The sequence below is a fragment of the Heloderma suspectum genome, chromosome 1 (assembly GCF_057233095.1).
Source record: "Heloderma suspectum isolate Gila_16-S chromosome 1, 16-S_ref, whole genome shotgun sequence".
Lineage (NCBI taxonomy): Eukaryota > Metazoa > Chordata > Lepidosauria > Squamata > Helodermatidae > Heloderma > Heloderma suspectum.
In genome coordinates, this window is record NC_139458.1 from 327,141,963 (window position 1) to 327,166,771 (window position 24,809).

At 46.8% G+C, this 24,809-nt stretch overlaps 1 protein-coding gene across 1 annotated transcript in view; it reads left to right on the top strand.

The window, feature by feature from the left end:
- Positions 1–1,708: 1,708 nt before the first annotated feature.
- SLC35F1 (solute carrier family 35 member F1) overlaps positions 1,709–24,809 on the top strand; it is a 348,917-nt gene continuing 325,816 nt past the window's right edge. The window contains exon 1 of the mRNA XM_084831493.1: positions 1,709–1,881. Coding sequence (XP_084687619.1) covers positions 1,709–1,881 — 173 coding nt within the window. The remainder of the gene's footprint in view (positions 1,882–24,809) is intronic.

Genomic DNA, 24,809 nt, shown 5'->3' on the forward strand with positions numbered 1-24,809 from the left:
TAACCAAGGTGCTGAACCCATTTTGGGGATAGGATTCAGCACCCTGCATAGCTCCTTTAGAGCTCTGGCTGGTTCTGACTGAAACCCAGAGCACATTTACAGCCCCACTGACATTGGAGCCACCAGCCTCCACTGTGATTGCAGTGGTCTAGTAGGGCTGACCTTGGCGCCAAAACCTGGGCCCACACTTTGGGGGGGGGACACAAATAGCCACCCAGAGAGTGGCAGGTGATGAGGGCAGCAGAAGCAAACACCACTGTACTCCTGTAGTCATGATGGTACTACGAATAAAGCGAGTTTACAATGCAAAACTGTACATGCTCAGAGTATATCTACAGGGTGGCCCCAAAGTAGGTATACAGTTGTTTAGAATGTTGATGGGAGGGGGAGAGAATTTTCAGTCTTCCAGTACTGCTTTAGAATCCACTTTCTTTGTTGTTGATGCAAGTTCACTGCCATCATTCACAAAATCAGTAAAAAAAAATAACTAAACAACTAAACAACTGTATACCTACTTAAGGGCCTCACTCCCCTCACTCTCTACACTTAACTGATTTAACTGTCACCCCCTGTCACTCCCTCTTCCCAACTGTCATTCTGACTCCACCCACACATCTTCTACTCACACATTCTCTCCCCCTCCCATCAACATTCTAAACAACCGTATATCTACTTTGGGGCCACCCTGTATGTCAGGATTGGCAAACAGTGTGGTTGTAACCCATCAGCTGTAGAGCACGGAATAGCGTTTGCGGGTGGGGAGGGCGGAAGAAGAGCAGCGTAATGTATTAGCCGTAATACACATGGCGGTCTAATGAGATAACCAAGTCCAGGGTCTAAACATTCCTAGTGGGGTGTTGCTGTTTCGTTTTTTGCCTCGAGATCATCGCGTCGCCTCGCAAGTGGGGGCCGCTGTCCACGGCCGGGTGGTTCTGAAGCTGATCGGCCGCCTGATCGGGGGAAACACCTGCGATTGAGCCGGAGGAAACTACAACTCCCGGCAGGCAGTTCAGAGCGGGAAGAGAAAAACGGGGGCAGGGGCGGGTGGGTAGGCGAGGGTGTCCCCCCACCCACCGGCCCACCTTCCTGTGCTGCGCGTGCTCCCTCTGGCGGGCGCAATTGGAGCTGGCTGCGTGCTGCGGCGGCGGCGGCGGCGGCGGCGGGGAGGGGGCGCGCGTGCGGGGCCGGCGGCCGGGGCTCGGCTCCCTCAGTGCTGCGCCCTTGCGTCGACTCGCCGGCTGCTCCAGGCGCGCGCGCGCGGAGGCAGCCCCCTCTCCCGGGCTGTGCGGGCGGCTCGGAGCAAGCGCTGCACCTGAGCGCGCCGCTGTGGCGGGAGGGAGGGAAGGAAGGAGAGGGACGCCCGGCTGGGAGGAGACAAAAGGAGCGCGAGGCAGCCTCGGCGAGGGCGCGCTTCTCGGGGCTGGCGGTGCAGACGATCGCGTAGCCGCCCCCCGCCTGCGGACACTTGCTGCCGTGGGCCGGCGGTGGCGGCAGCAGCTGGAGGCAGGGCCCGTCCCCCGCTCCATGGCAGAGCAGCACTGAGGCGGGCGGGCGGCGGCTGGAGCTGGAGCCCCGAGGAGAAGCGCACGAGCCCAGGCAGCCGCCCCCGCGGGCGCTCCCTCTGGCTCTTCCGCGGGACGCTCGCCTCGGCGGCCGGGCGGCGCACGATGCGCCCTGCTGCTCGCTTCTGACCCCCAGCCCCGCCGCGATGATCTCCCCGGAGCAGCAGCAGCAGCAGCAGCCCAACCATGTCGTGGCGACCATCGAGAACCTGCCGCCCGACGGGGGCGGCGGCGGCGGCGGCGGCGGCGGCAGGAGCAGCAGCCTCTCCGCTCCCTCTTCTTCCAGCGTGCGCCAGAGGATCCGGAAAGTGTTTAACAGGTGAGCAGGCTTGGCAGGAGCCGCGCACCCCCCGAGCTGCCCCCTCTTGCCCGCCGTGCCTCGCAGGGAAGAGAAGAGCGCTCGAGGGGGGCCGGATCGATGAAGCCGTGAGAGGAAGAATCAGGCACAAACCTCCTCCGGCTGAAAATGCCTTCTCCCGATCCAGAATGGGCGGGTGGGGCTGAATTCGCCGTGCTGTGAGAGAAGGGGACTCTGCACATGCTCAGCGTGGCTCAGTTTGTTCTGAGGCTCAGCTCTGGCCTGACTGAAAACGGGCTGCAAGGCACAAGTCCTGGCCGCCCAGACCCATCCCATAGGGTGCAATCTAAAGAAGTGTCCGCCTATGGACCAAAACAGGCGTTACTTTAAATCCGTATGTAGCAGCGACCTCTCTGTTTTACTCCAGAGTAGTCATAGGGAGCCGATCCTAATGTTAAAAGCCCCCTACTCTGCAGATTAAATTCCCGATCTGGATTGGGCCCCTCGCACCTATTCTAAAATAAAAATGAATGTAAGAGGAAAAAAAAGACATAGCTCTGGATACAGATTTAAAGTAATATCGGTTTTGGCCCTCTTGATCTGTTTTTTGGCCAGAGTTTCTATGGGGCAGGGAGGACCTGAAGAAAAGGGTCATCCATTTTGTTCAGTGGAGTGGCTTTGAATAAGGGGCATCCTCTCTGTATAGGGAGTGGTGGCTTATAATGGGGGGGGAGGGGGCTTCTGAAAATCGTGGTCTATGGCTGGGTGGTAGTTGGCAAAAGGGGCAAAATGGAAGCTTGTCTTTGTAGCGGCAGGTACACGAAAATGCTCAGTGGGTGATCATTGCCCCCAAATGGGAGAACTGCAGCCTCACCAGAAAGGAAAGGAGGGACCCAAACACCTGCTGGTGTTTCTTTGGCATTGCTCCATTTCCAGCACTTAACCCAAGCAGAGGATGGAAGAGGCAAAAGGCTTCTGCTGTGTGACCGGCATCTTTGGAGAAGTAGCTCCTGCCTCCCACCTTCTTGCCATGGGAGCACATTCATCTTGTACGGTGCAGGAGAGGGGATGGCACTGCTGCTCTCCCAGCATACGGGAGCAGGGCAGCAGGGAACCACAGATTTGGGGAGTTTATACAGCCCAAGCAGAACAACCCTTTCATAGCCTAAGGGGAAGGAAGGCGGAGTGGTGATGGCAAAGGCAGCCTATAACACAGAGCAAAGTGCGTTGATTCTGTCACTGTCTGTGGGGAAAAAAACGAACATGGGGGAGTATGGTGTTCGCAGTGGAGGCTGGTGGCTCCAATGTCAGTGGGGCAGTGAATCCGCTCTGGGTTTCAGTCGGAACCAGTCAGAACTCTAAAGGCGCTCCCCAGTGTGCATAGCTCTGTTAGAGTTCTGACTGGGTCTGACTGGAACCTGGAGCGGATTTACCACCCCACTGCCATCGGAGCTACCTGACTCCACTGGGTGTTTGTAACCCAGCCAGGATGGCTGTTAACACTCTAAGAATGGTCTCTCTCTCTCTTTTTGAAACCACACTTTGCATAGATCCAGGGCTCTTTTTTCTGTTGCTCTTGGTCTGCCGATCTGGAATAATCTAGGCTAGTTTGCATCTTTTCCTATGGAAATCTTCAGCGATGAGAAATCACTGTACTGTGCACTTTTAAATTGAAATGGTAAAATCTCCAAGGGGCTCATACCCTGTTTGGATTACTTGAGTGAGGCTTATGAAGTGGGAAGGATATAGAAATACATTTGCGGTAATTAGTCTGTTCCTTATTTGCATGGGGATGTATTGTGTGCCTGTTTGCAATATTCCAAACAAACAAAGCCTAATGCCCCCTGAGGTTTTCAGCAGGTTTGGATTAGCTCAAGTCTGCCTGCTGGTGATAGGGAAAGTTCTCATTGTTGAGATGATCTGGGTTCTTAACATAAGAGGTGAAACATGTTGGATTGCCTTTGCAGGTGGTCTCTAATAAGAAGGTTGTAAAAAATTACAACGTAGGAGCTGGATTAGTCTGGAGGAGAATCCTGTGGCTTAAAATCAGTTTATTTCAAAACTGTATCCCTTTTAAATGCTAAGACCTGAATTTCTTGTCTCCAGGTCTGATGATCTTGAATAATTTCTTAAATGTGTTGTGAACCTCCTACAGTGGGGTGTATTGACCTTCATGTGAATTTCTTCAGGGAAGACCAGCTGAACCTACTGCTATTGCATGTATACCCATTCTTAACTATCTAATACACTGGCAAGAGTGAAGAACCTGCAGCCCCCTAGATCTTTTGGGGCTGCAACTCCCATCAGCCCCAACCAGCAGGACCAGTGTTTGGGGATTATGGGAGTTGGAGTCCAATAATACCTGAAAGGCCACAGATTCCTCACCACTGAAATACAGAGTAGCCGCTGTATTTCTCACACCTAAAGAAGAGGGATCTGTAAATATTCGTAGGCCACAATTCATCTCTGCCTCTTGAACATGAGAGCAGTTTACAAAGACAGAGATAAACTGGTCAGTGCTTAATTTTTAAAAGGATAAGTGCTGGAACTCAAACTTGTTGGGGAGCTATGTGTTTGGGCCTAAAGCCGTGCTTCTTAATCCTATGTAAGTGGGGACATTATGGCTCAGTTCAGATGTCATGAACCATAGTTTGTCTGTTAGGAATGTGCTGCAGCCTCATCCTCCTCATACGAGCTGACTCCCTGCTCTCTTTCTTGGCTTGTAGTAGCCATATCTTGTAAGGCATTTGCCAGGATGGCTATGTGCAGCCTTTTCCCCAGACCTGAATGGGTGGGGCTGTGTAAAAAGATCGAGTATAGTTCATACTAGATTTATGCTGGATCAAATGTGCTGACAGAAGTGGAATTCCCTGCCCCCTCCTTTCCCCAGCAGCCCCTTGAAAATGCCACACAGGGAATTGGGAGACTCTGCTGAATGGGGGAAGCTGTGCTGTGGGAGAGAGAGGGGATCCCCTCAAATTGGGTGGAGGGCTCTTCTGCGCGTGAAGCCCTTACTCTTGCAGAAAGCAAATCCTGGATCCAACCCTGGAGTTTATTGCCAAACGTGTTTATAGCAGAGCCTCTGTTCATCTCTTGTCATGTCCCCCTCCCTGCCTCCCTCACACACATACAGTAGGCTAGTTTGCACGAATGCCACAGCCCACCGTGGCTTATTTATGTAACCCGTGGCAGCCCATCCTGGGTTGTCCTGTGTGCCAATGACCATTTTGGATATCCAAGCTGCAGCAGGTTCAGACAACAGAACACGCCCAGGCAGGTGATCAGGCAAATGGTGCCCAGCACGTGCTGTAGCTTAAACAACACACTGGGGCTTGCTTAACCCACAGTGATTGTGCAAGCCAACCCAATGGTTTCCTCCTTCTTCTCCCCCTCACCTGCAATGTAAGATAGGATTCTGACCAAAGACCTCTTCAGGTAAGCATCAGGCAAATTATAATTGCATAGAGGCAGGGCCAGCCCAAGATACCATTCAACTTCATGGGATGTACTACATATTGTAGCATCATGGGAGAGGAAGAAAAACGTCTCCCTAGCCACTTTCTTCACACCATGAATAATTTTGCATATTTTGCATAATTTTGCTGGGGTTTGCATATTCAAAGTGGTGACTGGTACACAACACTGTGGCCCCGAGGGCTGATTAACCCACGATAGCTTGTCATGATGTGTGAACTCAGTCATTGGGCTGGTTGGCATGATCACTGTAGCCTACTGTGGCTTATTTAAGCCATGGTGGGTTGTGTCATGTGCCAGTGGCCTTTATCTTGTCATGGAAAGCTGGTGAAGGTTAAACGACACTCACATAACCCTTGGGCTGTTTTAGAGTTATGCATGGGTTGTTTAACCCTCACATCAGTCACCCTTGCCAGGTTCGCATGACACGATAAACCACGGTGATTGCCCGCCATGGCTTGAACATACAAAAGGGCAGATGGCACACATTGCAACCCACCATGGCTTAAATAAGCCACAGTGGACTGTGGTGATCATACAATCCTGGTCAGTGTCATGAGGAAGCAGTTGCTGGGGTTCCCTAACTTCTAAAGGGCTGTTGAACGACTTTTCCAGTTCTGCACCACTTATCAGGAACAACCATATTCTAGAGTCTTCATCTCCAGCCTGGTCCCTTCCAGATATTTTTGACTACCACTCCCAGCATATCTAACTATTGGCCATGCTGGGTTGGGCTGATTGGAGGTGAAGTTCAAAACATTTGAAGGGCACCAGTTTGGGTAGGCTTCCTAAAGAGTATTATGGCAATGATGCTGTGTTGTCCAAGTTGGGCATACAGTTACCACTAGTCATCGCATACCTCCACTTGTAAATCATAATTTTGAATTGTAAATCATAGGTTTAAAGTGGGTTTTTAATTGTAAATCATAGTTTTGTAGTGGGTTTTTAATTCCAGTTTGGAGATGAGTTATGGCTAGTGGTAACCATAGTTTGTGCATTGTGGAAGTTGTGGCTCACCATGGTTACCATAAAGGAGAAAGGGATATGTGGTAGGAGGGTGCCCATGAGCCTGCAGTGGGTTCCCAGTAGCCAAACCTCACAGTGGTGAGGGAAAGGGTCTTTTTAAAGGTTTTTTTTTTCTTGAGTATATTCCAAATCTCATATATTCCAAATTTCACTTGTGGAAATGAACAGAGATTCCAAGGCAGGAATTAGTTAAGCCTCTCTTCTAGTTGAAAAGTGACAGGATATAGGAGTGCATCTTAATTTTCCAAGTGTTTTCAGAATTTGGGACTAATTGTATTGTGCCTGCCAACCCTGGTGATGTTTTCTATGATTTATCAAGTAATATTACTCTTCTTACTCTGGGAACATCTGGAAAGCCTGTCAGAAATTTTGCTTAATTGGTCATAGATGTAGATGTAGCCCCTGCATAGGCACTCTTGTTTAAGTCCATGTTTGAAGCTGTTGTGGTGAATTCTATCCAAGTCATTGAACTTCTTGTTCTTGGCAAATTAGGGTTTTGGGTCCATTGGTTTGAATGGTATTGTATATTATAGAATGTTGGGTGGTGGTGGCAAGAAACACATATGCCTTCCAGTTCCAGTCTACCCTATTCTGCATCATAAGCTGCTCTCAGTTCTTAGAGAGAGAGAGAAGAGAAAAATTGGAGAGAGAGAGAACAAAGTGAAAGATGTGACTAGAGATATGGTCAGTTACTGTGGACTCAGCTGCAAAGGAAGTACATGGAAAGAGATAGTTGTTGTAGTTGTTGTTAACATTTCTGTACCACCCAATAGTCAAAGCTCTCTGAACAGTTTACAAAAGATTAAAGCTTTAAAATACAATATAAAACATACCTTTAAATACATTTTTTTTCCAAAACACTCAGCAATACGCATCCGAGGATAGGTTACAAACCTTATAACATGCTGTCAAATGCCTGGGAAGAGACAGAGATTGAGAGAAGGTAGTGGTTTATGGGATGATGTAGTCTAGAGATGGGCAGACTTAAGGCTTGATGGATCTACACCCTTTTTAAAAACTAGAACCTCAAGGTCCACCAACCAGAGCCAGATGCAGAATAGTGGCACAGGGGTATGGAGGACATATTAAGCATATGCTCAGCCCAATAGTTTGTTTTCAGTACTAAAACTGAGTTCATGCCTTTTTGCATGCAAATATTAATGCTTGGTTTTTGTCCAAGCAGCCTAATTTAGGGGGGGAAAGCCTTTAGTTGTTGCTGTTAAACTACTGAGAGCCAGAAACTCTTGCTGATCTACTGCAAATCACCCCAAGATCCATCAGAAAATCATGTCTTACCTTCTGCCCATCTGTTGGCTCATGGGTGTGATGCAAGCCTTCCTAAGGAGGTGCCAGACTTTGGTCTGAGCAGGTACAGATTCCAGGAGGAAGAATCTCAACTTCTATAAATGGGAAACTGGATGTTCACCTCTTGCGTGTTGTTAACACAAATCAAATCAATGCAGGATAGAGTAGCTAAAGTGAACCTCCATATTCAGAGATGCCTGGGGCAGACCATCAGGATGGCGACCTGCATCATGCCCTGTTTTTATGCTTCCAGAGCCATATGTTCGGCTACTTCTGGAAGCTGACTAGATGGACTCCGAACATCTCAAAGCAAGTCTTGGGGCAGCCTCCTTAACCTGGTGCCCTTTTGATGGCTGGGGATGATGGGACTTGTACAACAACACATTGGGCCAGTTTGCATGACATGACAGCTCACCGTGGGTCAGCCCACCGTCGTGTGATCCTGGCAAGCATGGATATTGAGGGTTAAAGAACTCCTGCATAACCCTAGAAAAGACCATTGGTTATGTGAGAATTGTTTAACCCTTGCATAACCTAGGCTTGCCAGGGTTCGCATGACACAGCAACTCCCAGGTCATTGGGAGGGCACCAGTCTGAAGAAGGTTGCCTTAGGGCTAAAATGCATGGCAGGATGTTGCACAGTCTCTCAATTATATTTTGGTTTTATTTGATTGAAAGCAGCATGGGAAGCTTTCCGTTTCAGTGGAAGAAAGACAGCAGGAAGGTTACCTACCTTTTCCCTCTCCCACCTGTTGTCTCAAATTCACCTTGCTTACAGTGCTTTTCTCCCTGCAAGGTAAAAGATGCAGGTACTCTCATTACAACCCCTCCCCACAATGAAGGAAAGAAACTTGAGGGGGCTATTTTGAGAAGCCAAATTTTGAAAGAGAGAGGCTTAAGCAGCCCACCCCACCCCGCACTGGTTTTCTGCTACCTGTTGCAACATTGGATGCTGCTTTCCAGTTAAAAATAACTACAACTAAACAATGAAAAGAACTGTTGGAAACTGCGCATCTGTCTCCCATGTGTCATCTTTTTTTTTTTAAAAAAATATTTTTTAGGCCTCTTTGAAAAGTAGAACCTTTAATTTGGCCCTTATGTTGCTAAGCTGAAGATCAGCGGGGCACGCTTTTGTTTTGCCAAGCTTTTTGTTTCTGTTGGTTTCTGCCCCACTCAGAGGTCTTAAACACACTCCACTTTCCTCTTAGATGGAAGCAAGAGAGTGAGTGAGTGAGCCGCCAGATGAATGACTTTTGCATGATCTTAGGCTGCGCTCCCATACCCAAGGGCTTCCATTTTTAGAGGTCGGGCCCCCTTCACTCTACTTATCTTTCCTTCTCCAGTGGAGATAGAGTGTCTTCTGCTACCTGAGTTAGCCTTTCCCCAAACCTTTGGAGGCTGGAAGTTGCATGTTACTCTATGGAGAGCTGAATGTATCTTACAACAATAATCCTTTTTTGGTGACTAGCATTCACTCTTAGTTTAAAATTAAACTCTGTGCAGAACACTATGACATAATCTGTTCCCTGTATAAGAGAACAGTTCTGAAACTAATTGTGACGTGCATTTGCAGTGCGACTATGGTCGTTATCTTTCTCTCTTTCCAATCATGAAATGGAAGAAGTCAAATGCTTAAAAAAAGAATAAAATAAAATCTTATGGTCTAGAACACAACTGAATTGATTGCTCATAAAGGAACAATAAGGGATCCACAGTGTGGGTCAGGACAGATGTAATATGGCTTCCACTAACCATGAGAGCCAGGAGTCAGAACGAGGAGGTCAAAAGCAGATCAAGCTTTATTGGAACCAATAAAGACTAACATTGCCCATGCAGAGTCCCCGCCTGAACAGGGAACCTTTCTGTGAAACAGAGCTGGTGGCTGTTCTGTGGGGTGGAATTACTCCAGTATTTGGGAGCTCTTTATTGCCCAGGGAGTCAACGTGCTGGTGGAAAACAATGTGGGACAGCTAAATACAGAGCTGTGGATTCCTAGTTCTAGTCCTGGCAGCTCCCCACACTAGTAAATCAGAACAGGCTGAAGAATGCATGTTCCCTCTTTTCAACCCCTCCTATCCCTGCTTTACCTCCCCCCTGCTTTACCATAGTTAAGCAGTTAATAGAGATCAGCTTTAACTGAAATAAAGGCTAGCCATAGTTTTCCATAAACCAGGCTCTGAATGCCCAGTTTGAAGATACTTTCAGACCCTGGGTTAAGAAAACCCTTGGTTAGCCATATCAGCTTATTATTCCGACCCAGGAAGTTCTAAGTTGATTCCCTCTGTTTCTGATGATCAGGTGTCAATGTCCTTGCTTATGTAGCCAAAACGGCACCACCCACATATAAGAGATAGGTATCAGCTCATTCTGGAGAACTGTGGTTTGCAGAAGTAGAAAAAAACTTTAGAAAAATCCTGAGGGGAGAACCCCCCAAAGCAGCCCAGCGAGGACTGAAAGTGCTCAGTGGCTAGGGAATGCAAACTGACTGTTAGGTGGGTGGGGGGAACAAGGTGAAAGGGAGAATGGAATGAAGTATTGTGGAGGAGAGCATGGTTGACTGGAACAGTGAACAGGAGCACTCGACACTGTAACATTTTGTAGTCCGACTTGTAATATTTCTATTTGCCACATCCAGGTAGAGCCATTAAAAGAGGCTACTCCAGGGGTCCCCAGCCTTTTTGGACCTGTGGGCACATTTGGGAATTTGAGAAACTGCTGTGGACACCACCACAAAATGCCTAATCAGTGGATCCCCACTTTGGCATCTACCTATGGATCTTAGGCTGCGTCTTATTCAGCAAAACCTTTTGTTGCGTGTCAATTGGACACTGCAGTGTCTCTTTAATAAGGGATTGGTTAATTCAGCTAATGGCTGGCAGTGCAACACAGCTAATACTTCTTTTAAACATATGTTTTGGCAGCATCCATTAGTTGCTTCTTTTTGTGGGGAGGTTATCACACAGATAAATTTTGTACTGGAACAGCCTTTAATGTTTACTGATGTACACGCTCTTTTAAATCATTTAACTGCTTCATGGAATGGTCACTGGAAATGGATTCTCCATGCTCTTTTGACAGCTAAATGACTGATATTGCAATAATGGAAGGATAAACACTCACCTCCTATAATGCAATGGATTGAGGATCTCACAGTGCTTCCAATATTTGAACGGGTGGCATATAGATGCTACCGTGAAATGGATACTTATTTGATCCACTTTTGTTAAAGCCTATGTATAATTGCTAGAAAGCTGTATGCATTTCATATGAATGCATTGCTATGGATATATACAAATCCATGTCCATATATTTAAATAAATGGAATTTAATGGGTTTCATGGCATAGTCTGAAGGCACATGAGGCAGCCACTGTGCTGAAGCTAAGCAGGTCTGGGTCTAGTCAGTGCTTGGAGAGGAGACCACCTGGGAACCACATGTAGCCACCTTGAGTTCCAAAATGGAAGAAATGTGGGATGTCAATGTAATAAACAAATAAAAAAAAAAGGTTTTGCAGGTGTCCATGGGTGTCATATTGGGGACCCCTTCATGGGCACCATTGGAGGTGCCTGCAGGTGACATGGCACCTATGGGCACCATGCTGGGGACCCCTGAGCTAGCCAGTAATCAATTTGCTCTGACCAGCAAAGTTAGAAACTTCTTGTGTAATGTTAGTTTGCTTTTCTTTCTTATATGTAGCTGAGGGATTTCCCTGACAAGTCTGGAAGTTGGTAACAAAAAGCCAGTTGGGGTAGGCGAGGCTAGAAATCTTCCTCTGGAAAATGTTTTTGTGTGTGTGTGTGTGTAAGGTTTGGCATTCTATTCTTTGTTATGAATAAATTAGAACTCGGATCCCCTGGAGGGGGATGAACTCCAAGGGGGGATGAAATTCCATTGGACTGAATGCCATTAAGACAGTCATCCTTTCATACCAGATGGATGTTGCTAAACTTGATTCTCTAAATCCTATTTTGGCACTACCTCTGTTGTCAATCTGAAATAAAAATCCTAATTTATATGATTTTCCTAATATGGAATTTCAGATTAACCATTCTCTTGACTATGATATAAACGTCCTTCTGCAATTTTATTAGACCTCACAATTCTTAACAACAATGTTATGGAAGACTAGAGAATTGCTTTCATCAATGAAACTGTAGAGGGGAATTCACCCCTTAGCTCATCATGGCATCTTGGTGCCAGTATTCTCCCATAATTTAGAACATTTCCTGTTTTGTTTCTTATGATAATTTATCACATTTCAATATTTCCATTTTATTATTGTTTTTTAGGGATATTTTTTTGGAGGGTTAACCTTCTAAATTGACTGGGTTATTTCCTCAGTTTCTTGACATGTGTTAGGGCTTCTGCTAGACTGATAACTGTGTGGCCAAATTATTTACTTGCTTCTGCTTGTCTATACTTGCTTGTATGGTAAGCTTGTCCTTGGCTTCCTGAGAATTTGCTAACAGCCTTGCTCTAACATAGCTTGGGAAAAATCTCAATGTTACTATCTAGATTTAATTTCTGAGAATAAAGGATCATCGTGTGATTTCCATATCTAAATCCTTCTGCCTATGTGGATGCTTCGTGGAGGCTGTCAATATAACTATCCCAATAACAGCACATGTAGCAGCTAAGAAAGGATTGATTTTTCTCTTAAGAATTGCTTAATTTGCCTGATGTTCAGAAAATAGTTTATTGTACCACTTGATTAGTTAATAAACATAGGTCTGGTTCACACATACTGGTAACCCATGGTTTATTTAACCCATAGGTTGTTCCCTTCCCAGGGTTTAGAGCTATTTGCATGACATAACAGCCCACCATAGGTTATTTAACCCATGATGAGGATGCAACTTGGTGGGGCATATGCAGCTTCCATTTTGAATATGCAACCCCTACTTGGGGGTTGTTGTGTCATACAAACCTGGTGAGTGTGGGTTATGCGGGGGTTAAAAAACCCTCGCATAACCCATGCTGCTGGGTTTGGACAACATGATACCCCCAAGTGGGGGTTGCATATGCAACTTTGTGCCCACAAGTGCCACAGCTTGTGGGTTATTTGTGGGTTATTTTCCACGATGAGCCACAGTGTGTTGTCCAAACCCAGTCTTTGTCTGGCAGCTGATTGAACAAGCTGTGTATGTGTGTGTGTGTGTGTGGGGGGGTTCAATCCCTGGGTTGCTTGTTACCTTCCTCCTTCACCTGCTCCCTCTCTTTATCCCCAATGCCTTTGCAGCACTGTAGTACTAGCATGTAGAACAGCTAGGATATATACTTTTTTACTACGCTTGCCCACCGCCTCTGTAGCCTGGTGAAACAACTCATGGCTCTAGGTTTGCATGTAATGACATCCTATGAGCTAGTTCATATGATGCAACAGCCCATTGTGGGTGAATTTACCTGCGAGGAGCTGCAGCACATGCTGGCCACCATTGTGAATATCCAAGCCCTTGCCAGGGGTTGCCGTGGCTTGTCATGTCATCCGAACCTGGGTGGCGAGTGTTATTTGAGGGTGAAACAACCCTCGCACAATCCTAAAACAGACTTTTAGTTATGTGGGGGTTGTTTAACCCTCAAATACCCGTGCTGCCTGAATTCGGATGACACAAGAAGTCATGGCAACATCTGGCTGGGGTTTGCATATTCATAATGGTGGATGGCATGTGCTGTGGTGCTCCGAGGGTTAATTAATCCACAGTGGGCTGTCGTGTCATCCAAACCAGGTCATGGTTTACACAACCCAGAGTTCACAACCCAGCAAAAAACTATGGGTTCTCTTTCTAGGTTGTTCGTGGTTAATAAATCATGGTTTGTTAGCAAGGTCGTGTTCACACATTGTGACAACCCAGAATTCAACAACCCATAGAATGGGTTAGCACTATGTGCAAACCAGGCCACTGTGATGTAGATGTAACAAAGAGCTAACTCCCAAGATTCTAGAATTCAGTGTAGAAGGAAGATTATCTGGCATTTCTGAATTAAATTTGACTCTTATCTATTCTGGCCACCAATCTGAGCCAACTTTACCAATACCCCTTCAGATTAACTTAGCAAAATCTTAGAGTCAGAATGCCAATGAGATTCTGGAGATGTATCCAGAGAAATCGCTTCCCAGTTCTCTCTGTTAAATCTGGAGTGCACAAAATCAAACTCATCAGTTTGATTTAAAGCAACTGATGAATCTATTTCTTGGCTTGTAAATGTGGCTTTCTGTTTTCATGCAAAATCCATCATTTAAAAATCACCATTGAAAACAAATAATTTAAAATACTAAACAGTTTTCAGTAAAAGATGCTGTATCCTTTGAGCTTTCCCCGATAGCTCTCCAAATTCTCCTATAATACCAAATTTATGTATAAAGTCCCATAGCAACTCTTAGGGTTATAAACAGGAAAAAATATCATGGGATGTTTTGCTAAAAGGCATGTGCACGTGCACATACACAGAGGGTGAGTGGATAAAACCAGCTCTATTGCAGCCAGTTAACCTGAGTTACCTTTCCCTTGTTAAATGCATTCAGGCAGTAGTATCCAATGTTAGTCCTATGTAGAGTAGAACCAGTGAAAGGAACTAACTTAAGTCCATTCACACCTAACTGAAGTCCATTCATTTCAATGGGTCTGCTCTACATAGGACTAGCATTGGGACACTACTCAGAGAAACCATCCAAATAGGAGTATAATGGAACTAGAAGGTTTTAACCACTATCATAAGAATAACCTCCCACCCCCACCCACAAATGCCACCCAAGTGCTGCCCCTAAGGGACCACTTGGATGCAGTTCAGAGTACAGTGGACCTGCTTCTGGCTACAAGTACTCAATCTAGGCTTCTGTAGGGCCAGAAGCAGTCACTGGAACTATTGATTCTCCAAGATGGGGAAATGAGCTCCCTAGTGAGGTTCGCCTGGCGCCTACATTGTACTCCTTTCGGCGCCAGGTGAAGACCTTTTTATTTTCCCAGGCATTTTAGCTTTCTAAATTTTTATCTTTGCTGTTTAAAATCTGTATTTTAAACTCCTGTACTGCTGCTAGGTTTTATTGTGGTTGTATTGTTATATTGTGGTTTTAATGTTCTATATATTTTAAATTGTTTTATTGTGTGTTGTTTGGTTTTAATTTTTGTGAACCGCCCAGAGAGCTTCGGCTATTGGGCAGTATAGAAATGAAATTAATAATAATAATAATAATAATAATAATAATAATAATGTAAGATGACATGCAAGTCTCCCTCACCCCAGTTAGGTCCCCAGTTAGCTTGCCCTCCACCTTGATTAGGCTTAACTATGGTTAACGTTGATGTCAACAAGCTGATTAACCATGGCTGATTGGGTGTTTTGCTAGCAGGGAAAGACTGATGGCAGGGAGTTTGTGTTCCAGAGACTGGCTCTGCCTTGCCAATTGTGGTTATCAGAAAACCACCATAATATCTGTTCCAGCTCCAAGTCACGTTTTAGAATTTACAGGTCCTTGCTGTAATTCTAGAGAAGGGAAAAACACTGCCTTTTCTAATACAGAGCAAACCTGAGTCATAACAAAAGCAACCACTCTTTGAATGGCTGTGAGTGAATCTCGGCTGAAGTCAAGGGTCACCATATAATTAGTCCCAGTATCGCCAAACTATTTCATCTCTGTGTTATATGCCAGAAATATGACTTAACAAAGGTCACAAAATTTTAGGGCCCTTGATATTTGGAACCACCAAATTATGCGACCTTGTTTTAAAAAAAACAATGTAAAAATGGACTACTTTGCAGTAAGGCCAACTACAAAACATATAGTAATTTTTAAAAAATGGAACAGGGATTGTACAGTCTTGGAAACCCCGAACTACTCCCAAGTCAGCACAATTAACTGAGTTTCATCATTAGTGAGGCAAATAGCTACCTGAATAAAATATGGCATTGCTGCTGTTAATTAAAAGAAACCAGAAGTTCAAATGTATTTGCGTTTGCAAGTCCTACAGAATGAATGCTTATAACCTTGAACACTTGAGCTTTCTTGTGCAGAACAAAAGAATTATCTTCCTATGGGATTTTGTATGAAGATAAAACAAAGAGCTATTTAATTTCACCTAGCATTAAGGCAGTGGGAAAAGTATGGATTTGAAGGCTCTTTTACATTACATTACTTCCCCTTCCCCTTTGGGAGAAAAAGGGTATTGTCAAAGATTATGTTTGTACTTAAATTGCCCCATATAGGATTAATAAGGTGCACTGGTGTGTAAAATTATTGTGCCTGCAGTGTCTGACCTGGACTCCCAGCAAACAGAGAACTTCCTTATAGCTTTGCTACCTCCCTCTCTAGAGATATATTGTAGTGGTGGGGGCTAGGTTTGGAGTATCTGTCTGTTGGCAGCACAGGGGTTGGCAGACTTTAGGTTTGCAGGATCTACGTACTTTGGGGTTTGTTTGTTTTTACTAGAAATCCCAACTGGAGCCAGGTGCAAAAGAGTTACTCAGGAAGGCAGATATAGAATTGAGGGACAAAGTGCCTCTGAATGCATACTCAGGCTGTGAATTTGGTTTTGGTACCAGAACTGGAGTGCTCACACACATCCTTTCACACCCAAATTTTCTCCAGTTCCACACACCCCACGCCAGCTTTCTTGATTTTAGTAGCTTATTTTAGGAGGAAAATGCCTTTTGGTTTTGCTGCTGTTAAACTACTGGGAGTTTGAAATCCTTGCTGATCTACTGCAAATCTCCTGGAGATCTAGCAGTAGATCCTGATCTACCTTCTGCTGGCCCCTGTGTTAGTATAACCTCTACTTATGTGAGTCCTATGGGGCTTAATTAAAATAAAACTTGCAAAGATATAACTGAACACACACATCTTTAATAAGAATGAAAATTACACAAAACATGCAACAACTTCCCAATACAAATAAATGCAACAATTAGTCCTTCTGTGTCCAAACAAAAATATGGAGTTCTTTCTTGAAACTTTGCAAAGAAACTTTGAAACTGTCCCAAACTGTCTTTGGTTTCCCAAAATGCTGGATGCTTCAACAGTCCTTTTGTAGATTTCTTAACTTTAGACCACAGGACAGTCCACAATTAGTAATTTATACACTGTAGTTCAAGGTATTAACTTTGCAATAATAATATAAATATAACAAATATCAAAGGTACAAAAAGATTCCCCATCCCCTTGAAATTCTTCTATACACAAATACCAGCTCAGTTTATGGGCTCTTATCACCTTGTCTAAGGTAATCATAGATCTGTCCTCCAGCATTCCACTTCCCATCAAAACAAACTGACTCTGTTATTTTATTCTCTTAGTCCTCCCTCTGAGTGAGGACTCCACCCCAAGGCACTAAACCATCTATTCTGTAGGGGTTACATTAGCATGTGCAATAGTTTTGCTCAGGTATTATAGGATTAATTTGCTAATTTTACAGTATTAAAAAACAATGTAAGGATGTTTAAAATCCCGGCAATTGGTCATCGGAATTCAGCATAAACTTTCCTCCCACGTAGGTAACTATTTAGCTTTGGTGTTGTTCATGACATGTTACCAGATCTTAGGGACCGACTTGAGGGTTCAGGGTCTTACAGGGCAATCCTGAGCAGATTTACACTACAGTAAGTCCCACTGTGTTCAATACTTCCAGGTAGGTCTGCATAGGATTTAGAGCCCTAGCCCCTTCTGGGGGTCCCCAGCAGAAGTACTAAGATCTCAAGGTGAGAAGGCAGAGTCAAGGATGCCGGCATTTCTGTGTGTGGCTTGAGAACATCTGCTATTTGCTGTGAGTCCCATGTTGATCAACCTCCACCCCTGAGGCACTAGGCACAGCCAGGCTATTCCTCCAGCTGGCCAGGTGACATTCTCTGCCCCGATCCCACCAGCCTCTACCCCTTGATCTGCTGAGCATCACCATTTGGCTCATGGGTGTTGAATCTCTTTCAGCCCGAGGGCTGAGTTCTGTTTCAGAGAAGCTGTCAGGAGCCACATTCTAGTGATGGGTGGGGCTAGAGGAAAAAGGGGTGGGCCCCCAAATCCCAACATATTTTAGCTTCAGGCTCTTACTGCCAGTAGCTAGGCCTTGAGTGTTTCAGCCTTTTAGAATGGGGGAAAATGGCACAAAAGCCAGGAAACCACCAAATGAGTGGTGGTGGTGAGAAAGGGGGTGGGGCCAGGGGAAGGGGGTGTGGTCATCTGAGGAACCCTGAGGTGGGCAGGAGTCAGACCCTGATGGGGTTCCCAGGTCTGAGGTTCTGCACCCCTGACTTAGCTCCTTGGTTCCATCCCTTGCATCTTTGTGTCTCAGCTTAGGGAGATCTGGCAATTTTACCCTACGTGCTCTTTTCCACTCTAAACCATTATTCTGCATTTGAGCTGGTTTCACCTTAGGTGCACTTCATGCTGAGAATGAAACTGTCAAAGTTAAGCACTTTCCTACACTATTTGATTTTAGTGGTACAACTTGACTCTATACAAAACTGTTGGGGCTAAAGTGAACTTTGGCTACGTTGGGCCCATTGTTTTGGCGAGCCCTTGTTCCCTTCCAGTGACTTTTAACAGGGTCTTTCCATATACTTCTTGCAGCGTATTCCAGGCCTGCAACAAGTTGAGACCACCGTGCAGTCCATTTGCCATGTATGGGAGCCCACCAGGGGTTCCTGTTTTTTTACTGCTGGCATCGAACCCGTGGTTCTACTGCTGGCATCCAACTACAAATTAGGTGGGTTGACAAGCAGCTGGTGGGGTCTTAGTGGATCATAAGTTTTGCAGGCATGGTTTCTACTCTTCATTTTTTTTTCTTTTCTTCCACCACCCAACATGTACGTCTTTTCTGGTTCTTTTCTGGTAGTAAATAGACTTCCACTCAACACGTACATCTTCAAATGATATGTAGATTCATCCCGCACGCGCGCGTGCGTGCACACACACACACACACACACACTGTTGCAGACTGAACTGGTACAGCCCAGGAAGAGGTTTGCCTCATCACTGACTTTGGGCTTTTAAAAATTTCTACATCCCACAACAGCCTCCCCCAATCTGGTAGCCTCCAGATGTATTGGACTACAACTTCTCTAAGTCCCAGATGGCAAGCCAATAGTAAGGTGCTATGGGAGTTGTAGTCCAAAACATCTGGAGAGCATCAGGTTGGGGAAGGCTGCCCCATAGGAATTAACAACAGAGGTAAACTGATAAACCCTTGTCTGTACTTGCTGTTTAAGATAAGCAGTCTCTCTCACTCTTAGGTAAAACAAAAACTTGCCCTCCTCAGAACACCTGTTAGTCCCTTCCCTGCTGCTGCTTCAAAGAGATGGTTTTCTTCTTCTTTAAAGGGGCATGTATGAATACCAACACTTGAACATATGGTAATACTGCCAAGTTTCTGACAAAAGAACAGGACAAGACAGTGGTAAACCTGACAAAATGTATCACCTTATCAGTTTTAGCAGAGAGCAGGGGATGAGGGGGCAGTGAAGGAAATGGCTCTATGGCAGGCAGGCAAAAGGTATAGTTATCACATCACATTAGGCAAGATGAGGGCACTACATCAGTTCATACTGGAGATTGTGCTGATACTCCTATGGACGCTCTAAAACAGGTGGGCAACTTGTGGCCCTCCAGGTGTTTTGGCCTAGAACTCCCATCAGCCCTAGCCAGCATACTCAGTAGTGAGGGATGATAGGAACTGGAGGCCAAGCATCTGGAGTTGCCTACCCCTGGTCTGCAAGATGCTACAAACCAGCTCCTTATAATCATGGAAAAACAAGGGGGAAGACATAGGCAATGCAATGGTTTCGGAAGAATATGGCCTGGATTCTCAGGAAGAAATGAGCAAGTGGATAGTGTCAGTACTGGAGAAAAGGAAGTATACTTGGTTTACTCCATATACTATGGAGGGAGCAGGTATCCAGAGTTAATGACAGAGCTGTAAGCCAACTGTCTGGATACTGCCATCCACCCATACAGCCCTGCTTGTGTGTGTGTGTGTGTGTGTGTGTGTGTGTATAAACTGACCAGATCAGTAATGCAGACATACTGAAATAAAAATGTTAAAACACAGAAATTAACCCTAAATATAGTGTTTGCTTCTTGAGAACAACACCCTTTTCTTCCCATGTCTTGCTGGGACTGCAGCCACATCTCAGAAGCTCTTCTCTCCCCTATGTCATGGGCTATCAATGGCTATTACTAGGATGATTGAAACTTCCATGTTCAGTGGCAGTATAACCTGAATATCAATTGCTGGGAGGCAACAGGAGGAGGAGACTATTATCTTCATACCTGCTTATGGACTTCCTGTAAACATCTGGTTAGGGAACAGGATGTTGGACTAGATAGGTGTGGGCAACCTGTGGTCCTTCAGATGTTGTTGGACTCTAATTCACATTACCCATCCAGCATTAGCAATGGTCAGGGATGATTGGAGTTGTAGTCCAACAAGGACTGGTGGATTACAGGTTGCCCACTCCTGGACTAGATATGCCCTCACCCCGGGGCCAGCTTGTATGGCTGAAAGGGGGGGCATTGCGGGCAGGTGGGGTGACAAGACGTAGGGGCCTCTGATTGGTCATCGTCTCCCTTGCTCCCGGGGACCCGGTCGTGGCCGACCTGGATATGGGTGAGATGACTGCACCTCACCCCACTTGTCCAGACGGGCGACCTGCTAGGCCGTGCGGTTGCCGCCTTAGCTTACCTCCCTGGGACGGCTGTCCCTCCCAATGTAATCTCCCTATATGACACCCGGGCCACAGCCGCTTATGCAGCATCTTACAGGGTTCTGCTGGAGCAATTTAGGATCTCTCACCCTGCCCCCACCCGCTTGGGCATCCACGTAAGTGGCATATTGGGTCCCTATGCTAATCTGGCGAGTTGTGATGCCACCAGGGCTACTCCTTCTCATAATGGCTTTCACCTGAGGAGGTGTGTGCCTGGCTTGTGTCAAGGCCTTTCGCAGGAGGGCCGCCATTGACCCTTCTCTGCGCAGGGACCTGTGGGACCAGGACCTTTCGCGCCAATTTTGACTCCTTCCTGGCCTGTTCGGCGACAGATCTGGCAGTGGCCATGTTCACCAGTCTGTCTCCTGCATTGGCCCTCGGCCTATGGCGGGTCCATGGCTTCAGCACCGCTGTCTGTGCTGGGAATACAGCCCCATGGGCGCATACTACCAGGACACGTGCTGTTTCCGTCAGGAGTGCTCCCTTGTAGCAGTCAGTACTCGTCCACCTCTTGCCCAATGCCTGGAGATGGTAGGTCCCCCCTTGGAAAGTCCAAGGCAGTAGGAAGCTCTGATGGGCCCATGCCCGGTAAGGTTGTGCTGCTACTACGGCTTTAAGACTCCACCCCAACAGGGGCAACACGTTTTAACTTGGAGCACGGTTTTATGCTAGGTTCTAGGACCCCTCCCCCTTTTTTCTACGTCAACATACGCCATCCTTACCTCGTAAGCAACATTTCTCCTCTCCAGGTGTTGACAGGTTCCTGAGAAGTTAATAAGGCAGTACTAGCAGAAGGAGTATAGCCCCCCCCTTTTTCTACACCCCGTTATCTACTCTAGGGATCTCCCTTCTTGAAATGGTGCCCAGGAAATCCTCTAGGGAATTTATCCTGATTTGTAGCCTGTCTGCCCGGAGGGCCAGCCTGTTAATCATGAGATCTCTGATCATCTGCATTCAGTGCAATACACCTCGTCGACGTGGCAGTTGTCTTGGTTTGGGATCCAGCCACGGGTCCCTGGTGGGCACATGCTACATGGAGTCCAAAGACGTTGGTCAGTGTTCTGACCTAACGCAAGTAGTGCTTCCCTTTTCTTTTACCTCGGTGTCCCTTAGCTCACAAAGGCTGAGGGCCTGTTTCCTACATCAAAATTGGGTGAAGCCAATCTGATACCATTAGGCGTTATTCTTGCCTCCCTCAGGACAACTGTCAGGTCACTTGAGCACAGCTTCAAGCAGTTATACGTCTTCCTAGGGTTTTCCTTTGGGGGGCCAAGCAAAGATATTGTAGGGCATCTTCTTTTCACAATTAGGGTGGCGGCCCCTGACTGGGTCTTCTTGCGCCGGCTCAGTTTGGGCAGTGCAAGGACTGCGGCTTCCGCACCATTGAACCAGGATCACTTCTGCTGTGCACACGTATACATGGGCATGGCTTCAACTCGGTAGGGCTTTAATGGCACCTCCTTACGGAGGTGCGAGCCGCTCCTAAAAGCTGGACTGCGGATTCACGTGGTTCCGCCGCTACCCCAGGGGGTTTCAGACTCTTAGGGCAGGTCCGATCGTGCGGTAGGTAAAGGTCTGTAGAGTGAATGCTGCCACCTCCAAGCACATTTTGGATGACCTTATAGCCAAGTCAGTACCCCCCCCCTTCGGTATGACAACGTGACCATGTTATTCACTCTCCGTCCTCCTGAAATCGGAGGGTCATGTCATGTGTCAGTCTGTGCACACTCCAGTGTTAGTGTTACAACATCCGGTTCTGGGTCCACCAAGTGCCGGGTTAGGCAAACCCAATTGTCGATGCTTTGTCATGAAATTAGGTCAACGACTTCTGGGCCTTAGCCCCGCGGGTGCTCCATTCCCAGATCCCATCCTTGTTGTGCTATGGGAGACCGGAATGCTGAAGCTAGGCATGCCATACTGCATTCTATGGTTCTCCGTACAGGAGCCGCCTGCTACAGAGCAGGTAGGGTGTACCGCTCATTAGGCAAAGCTTCAGCGATAGGATTCATGGCTCTTATCTATAGATCATGGGCTGCAATTTTGCACCTCCTTAAGGAACAACAGACTATCTGGGACCATAAGTCGCAAGTTGGCCATTTAGCCTTCCGGCCCACAATGGTGTGATGCACTGACTCCATGTCAGATTTTTGGTTCGGTGTGCAATATAGGGTTGGGCGCAGATGTGGCCTGCTTTAATAAATTAGCCACCCTCTCTCTCCGGATACCCTTTCGGGCTCTGGGGTAACGGCCCTCCATTTGAGCCTTCCAGTAAGATGTTTCCCTGTTCCACGTAGCAGCCTTAACGGCCTTCTTCAACCCCCCCCCCTTAGGAATTCAGGGTTGGTCTGGGCTCCCAAGACCGACTTGTCCCGGAGGGCCTTGATATGCTTCAAAGTACAGGTCTGGCCCAATGTAACCCATTTACGTAATTGGTGATCAAACTGATCGGTATGGCAAAGGCACGGCAGTGGCCCACGTCCAAACGTAAGCCAATGGGTTATGCCCCGTCGGCACCTTATGGGTTTTATGGAATGCCGCGGGTCTGAGGAGGGGCCTCGGTTTTATCACTTCAGTGGCTCACTGTTGACATAAAGGCAATTTTGGCAGTTCCTACATTAGCTGTACCCCGCTAGGCCTAGGTAATTTGCAGTTCAGAACCCACTATTGTTACATTGAAGCAGTCTCCATGGCAGTCGCTGGAGGTTTCTCAGGCATGTTATGGCATTTCAAAAATGGGACTTCACAGCGTTCCGGCCTGCGTTCACGAGTTGTCTGCTTCTTCATGATACAATTTTCGCTTTGCTTGCCCTAATGTGCTTATTCCTTAGACCAGCAGACTCATCGTACGCCGGTACGGGTGCTCTTACATGGGCTCGTTATGATGTATGGAGTTGCATGAAGGGCTTGTATGTCATCTTCAGACTTCAGCTTCTGCCACCCCGTCACATTAAGATCCAGTGGCTTCACAGACGTGGCATACGGTGGGAGTCCCCTCCTCACTCGGTTCCACCAAAGTTTGTCAATCTTCCTCCACAGGTCCAGGTGCTGCACATTGAGAGGAATGACTTCGGCTGTAAGCCAGGCGAGGACCTGATCGAACAGGCCTTGGTCGAGATGCAGGTGGTCCGGCATACCTGGCCGGAAGTAGCCTATTGCAGCCCTCAATGCTCCCATGGATCAATGGGAAGGAATGGAATGACGTTGCCAGCAGCAGGGCACGTCCGAAAGTGCACAGAGAAATGGCTTATGGCCTATGCGAATGAGGTGATGGATGCTCCACCTGCCAGGGAATTCTGTGGACATGGAGGGAGCGTTACAGGAAGGACGGTGTCCGCCTGTCTCATGTAGTGTATAACATAATTCTGTCTGATCTGCAAAGGGGCTTGCGGGAAGTTCTTCTGCGCAGGTGGGGGAAGTTTCACAAGCTCTAGGCTTGTGACTCCTGTGGCGGCTAGGACGGGCAAAAACAGGAAAGTAGGGATGGTGTGCATGCAGAGGCACCTTATGGTGACAGGTGACGCCTGAGGCCCCCCGAACGGGTTGTGCGGCTCAGCGGGGGGATAAGGGTTGCCTGGGAGACCAACCCTACTCACTCACCCAGGTGTTGTGCAGCACCGGGTCGGGGGTGACACCGGAAGGTCTACCTCCCCCAGAAGGGGCAGTCCGGAGGGATGGCGAGATCACCGCCACCCCTCAGGCTGGGTGTGTTTTTGCCCAAGAAGTGTCAGCTAGCCGCTGACACAGTTAGATGCCCGTCCTAGTTACCCCTTTGCAGCTATTTCAATAAATGTGGCCCAATTTTCAACCCAAGCTTGTTGTCTGCGTCTTCTTTAACCCATCTCCGCTCGCAAGGAGCTTTGATCTAATCCAACAGGGTTCTTCTCATTTAAGAGCAAATAAGCTTCAACATCTCCCAGCATGGAAGACTCCATCAGTGGGTAGGTGGACTGTGTATGGCAAAAAAGTACCAAAAAGAGAGAGTTTTTCCTGGTCACTGCCCCAACCACTTGGAGGCAAAAATTGAGCAGAAATCCCATAATACACTGAGCGTATGTAGGAATTGCACAGTTTGCTGGAAGGATTCCAGAAGGGCATCATGGGACTGCTTCCATCTCTTGTCACAGGATGGACTAGCATCTGGAATAGGAACTTGGAAGGGGGTCTTTTCTCATCCTTGCTGGAGTGGAATGGGATGACATTTTAAAGTGGGAAAAAGCAAAAGCATAATTTGTGAATGGTGGCAGTGCACGTTAACGGAATTGGAAGGAGCCATTAAAATACTTTAAAATGTACTTGCAGTTTTAGCCCTAGATATAATGCATTGAAGTTCTGACACTCTTCTCCCTGCCCCCCATGCGTGCGCATGTTTATACGCTGCATGCACTTTATTGAGTAGATTTTGAAATAAGAGTTTTTGTCACAGAACAGGAGTAGAGCAGTGCAAAAGCCTCTGGTC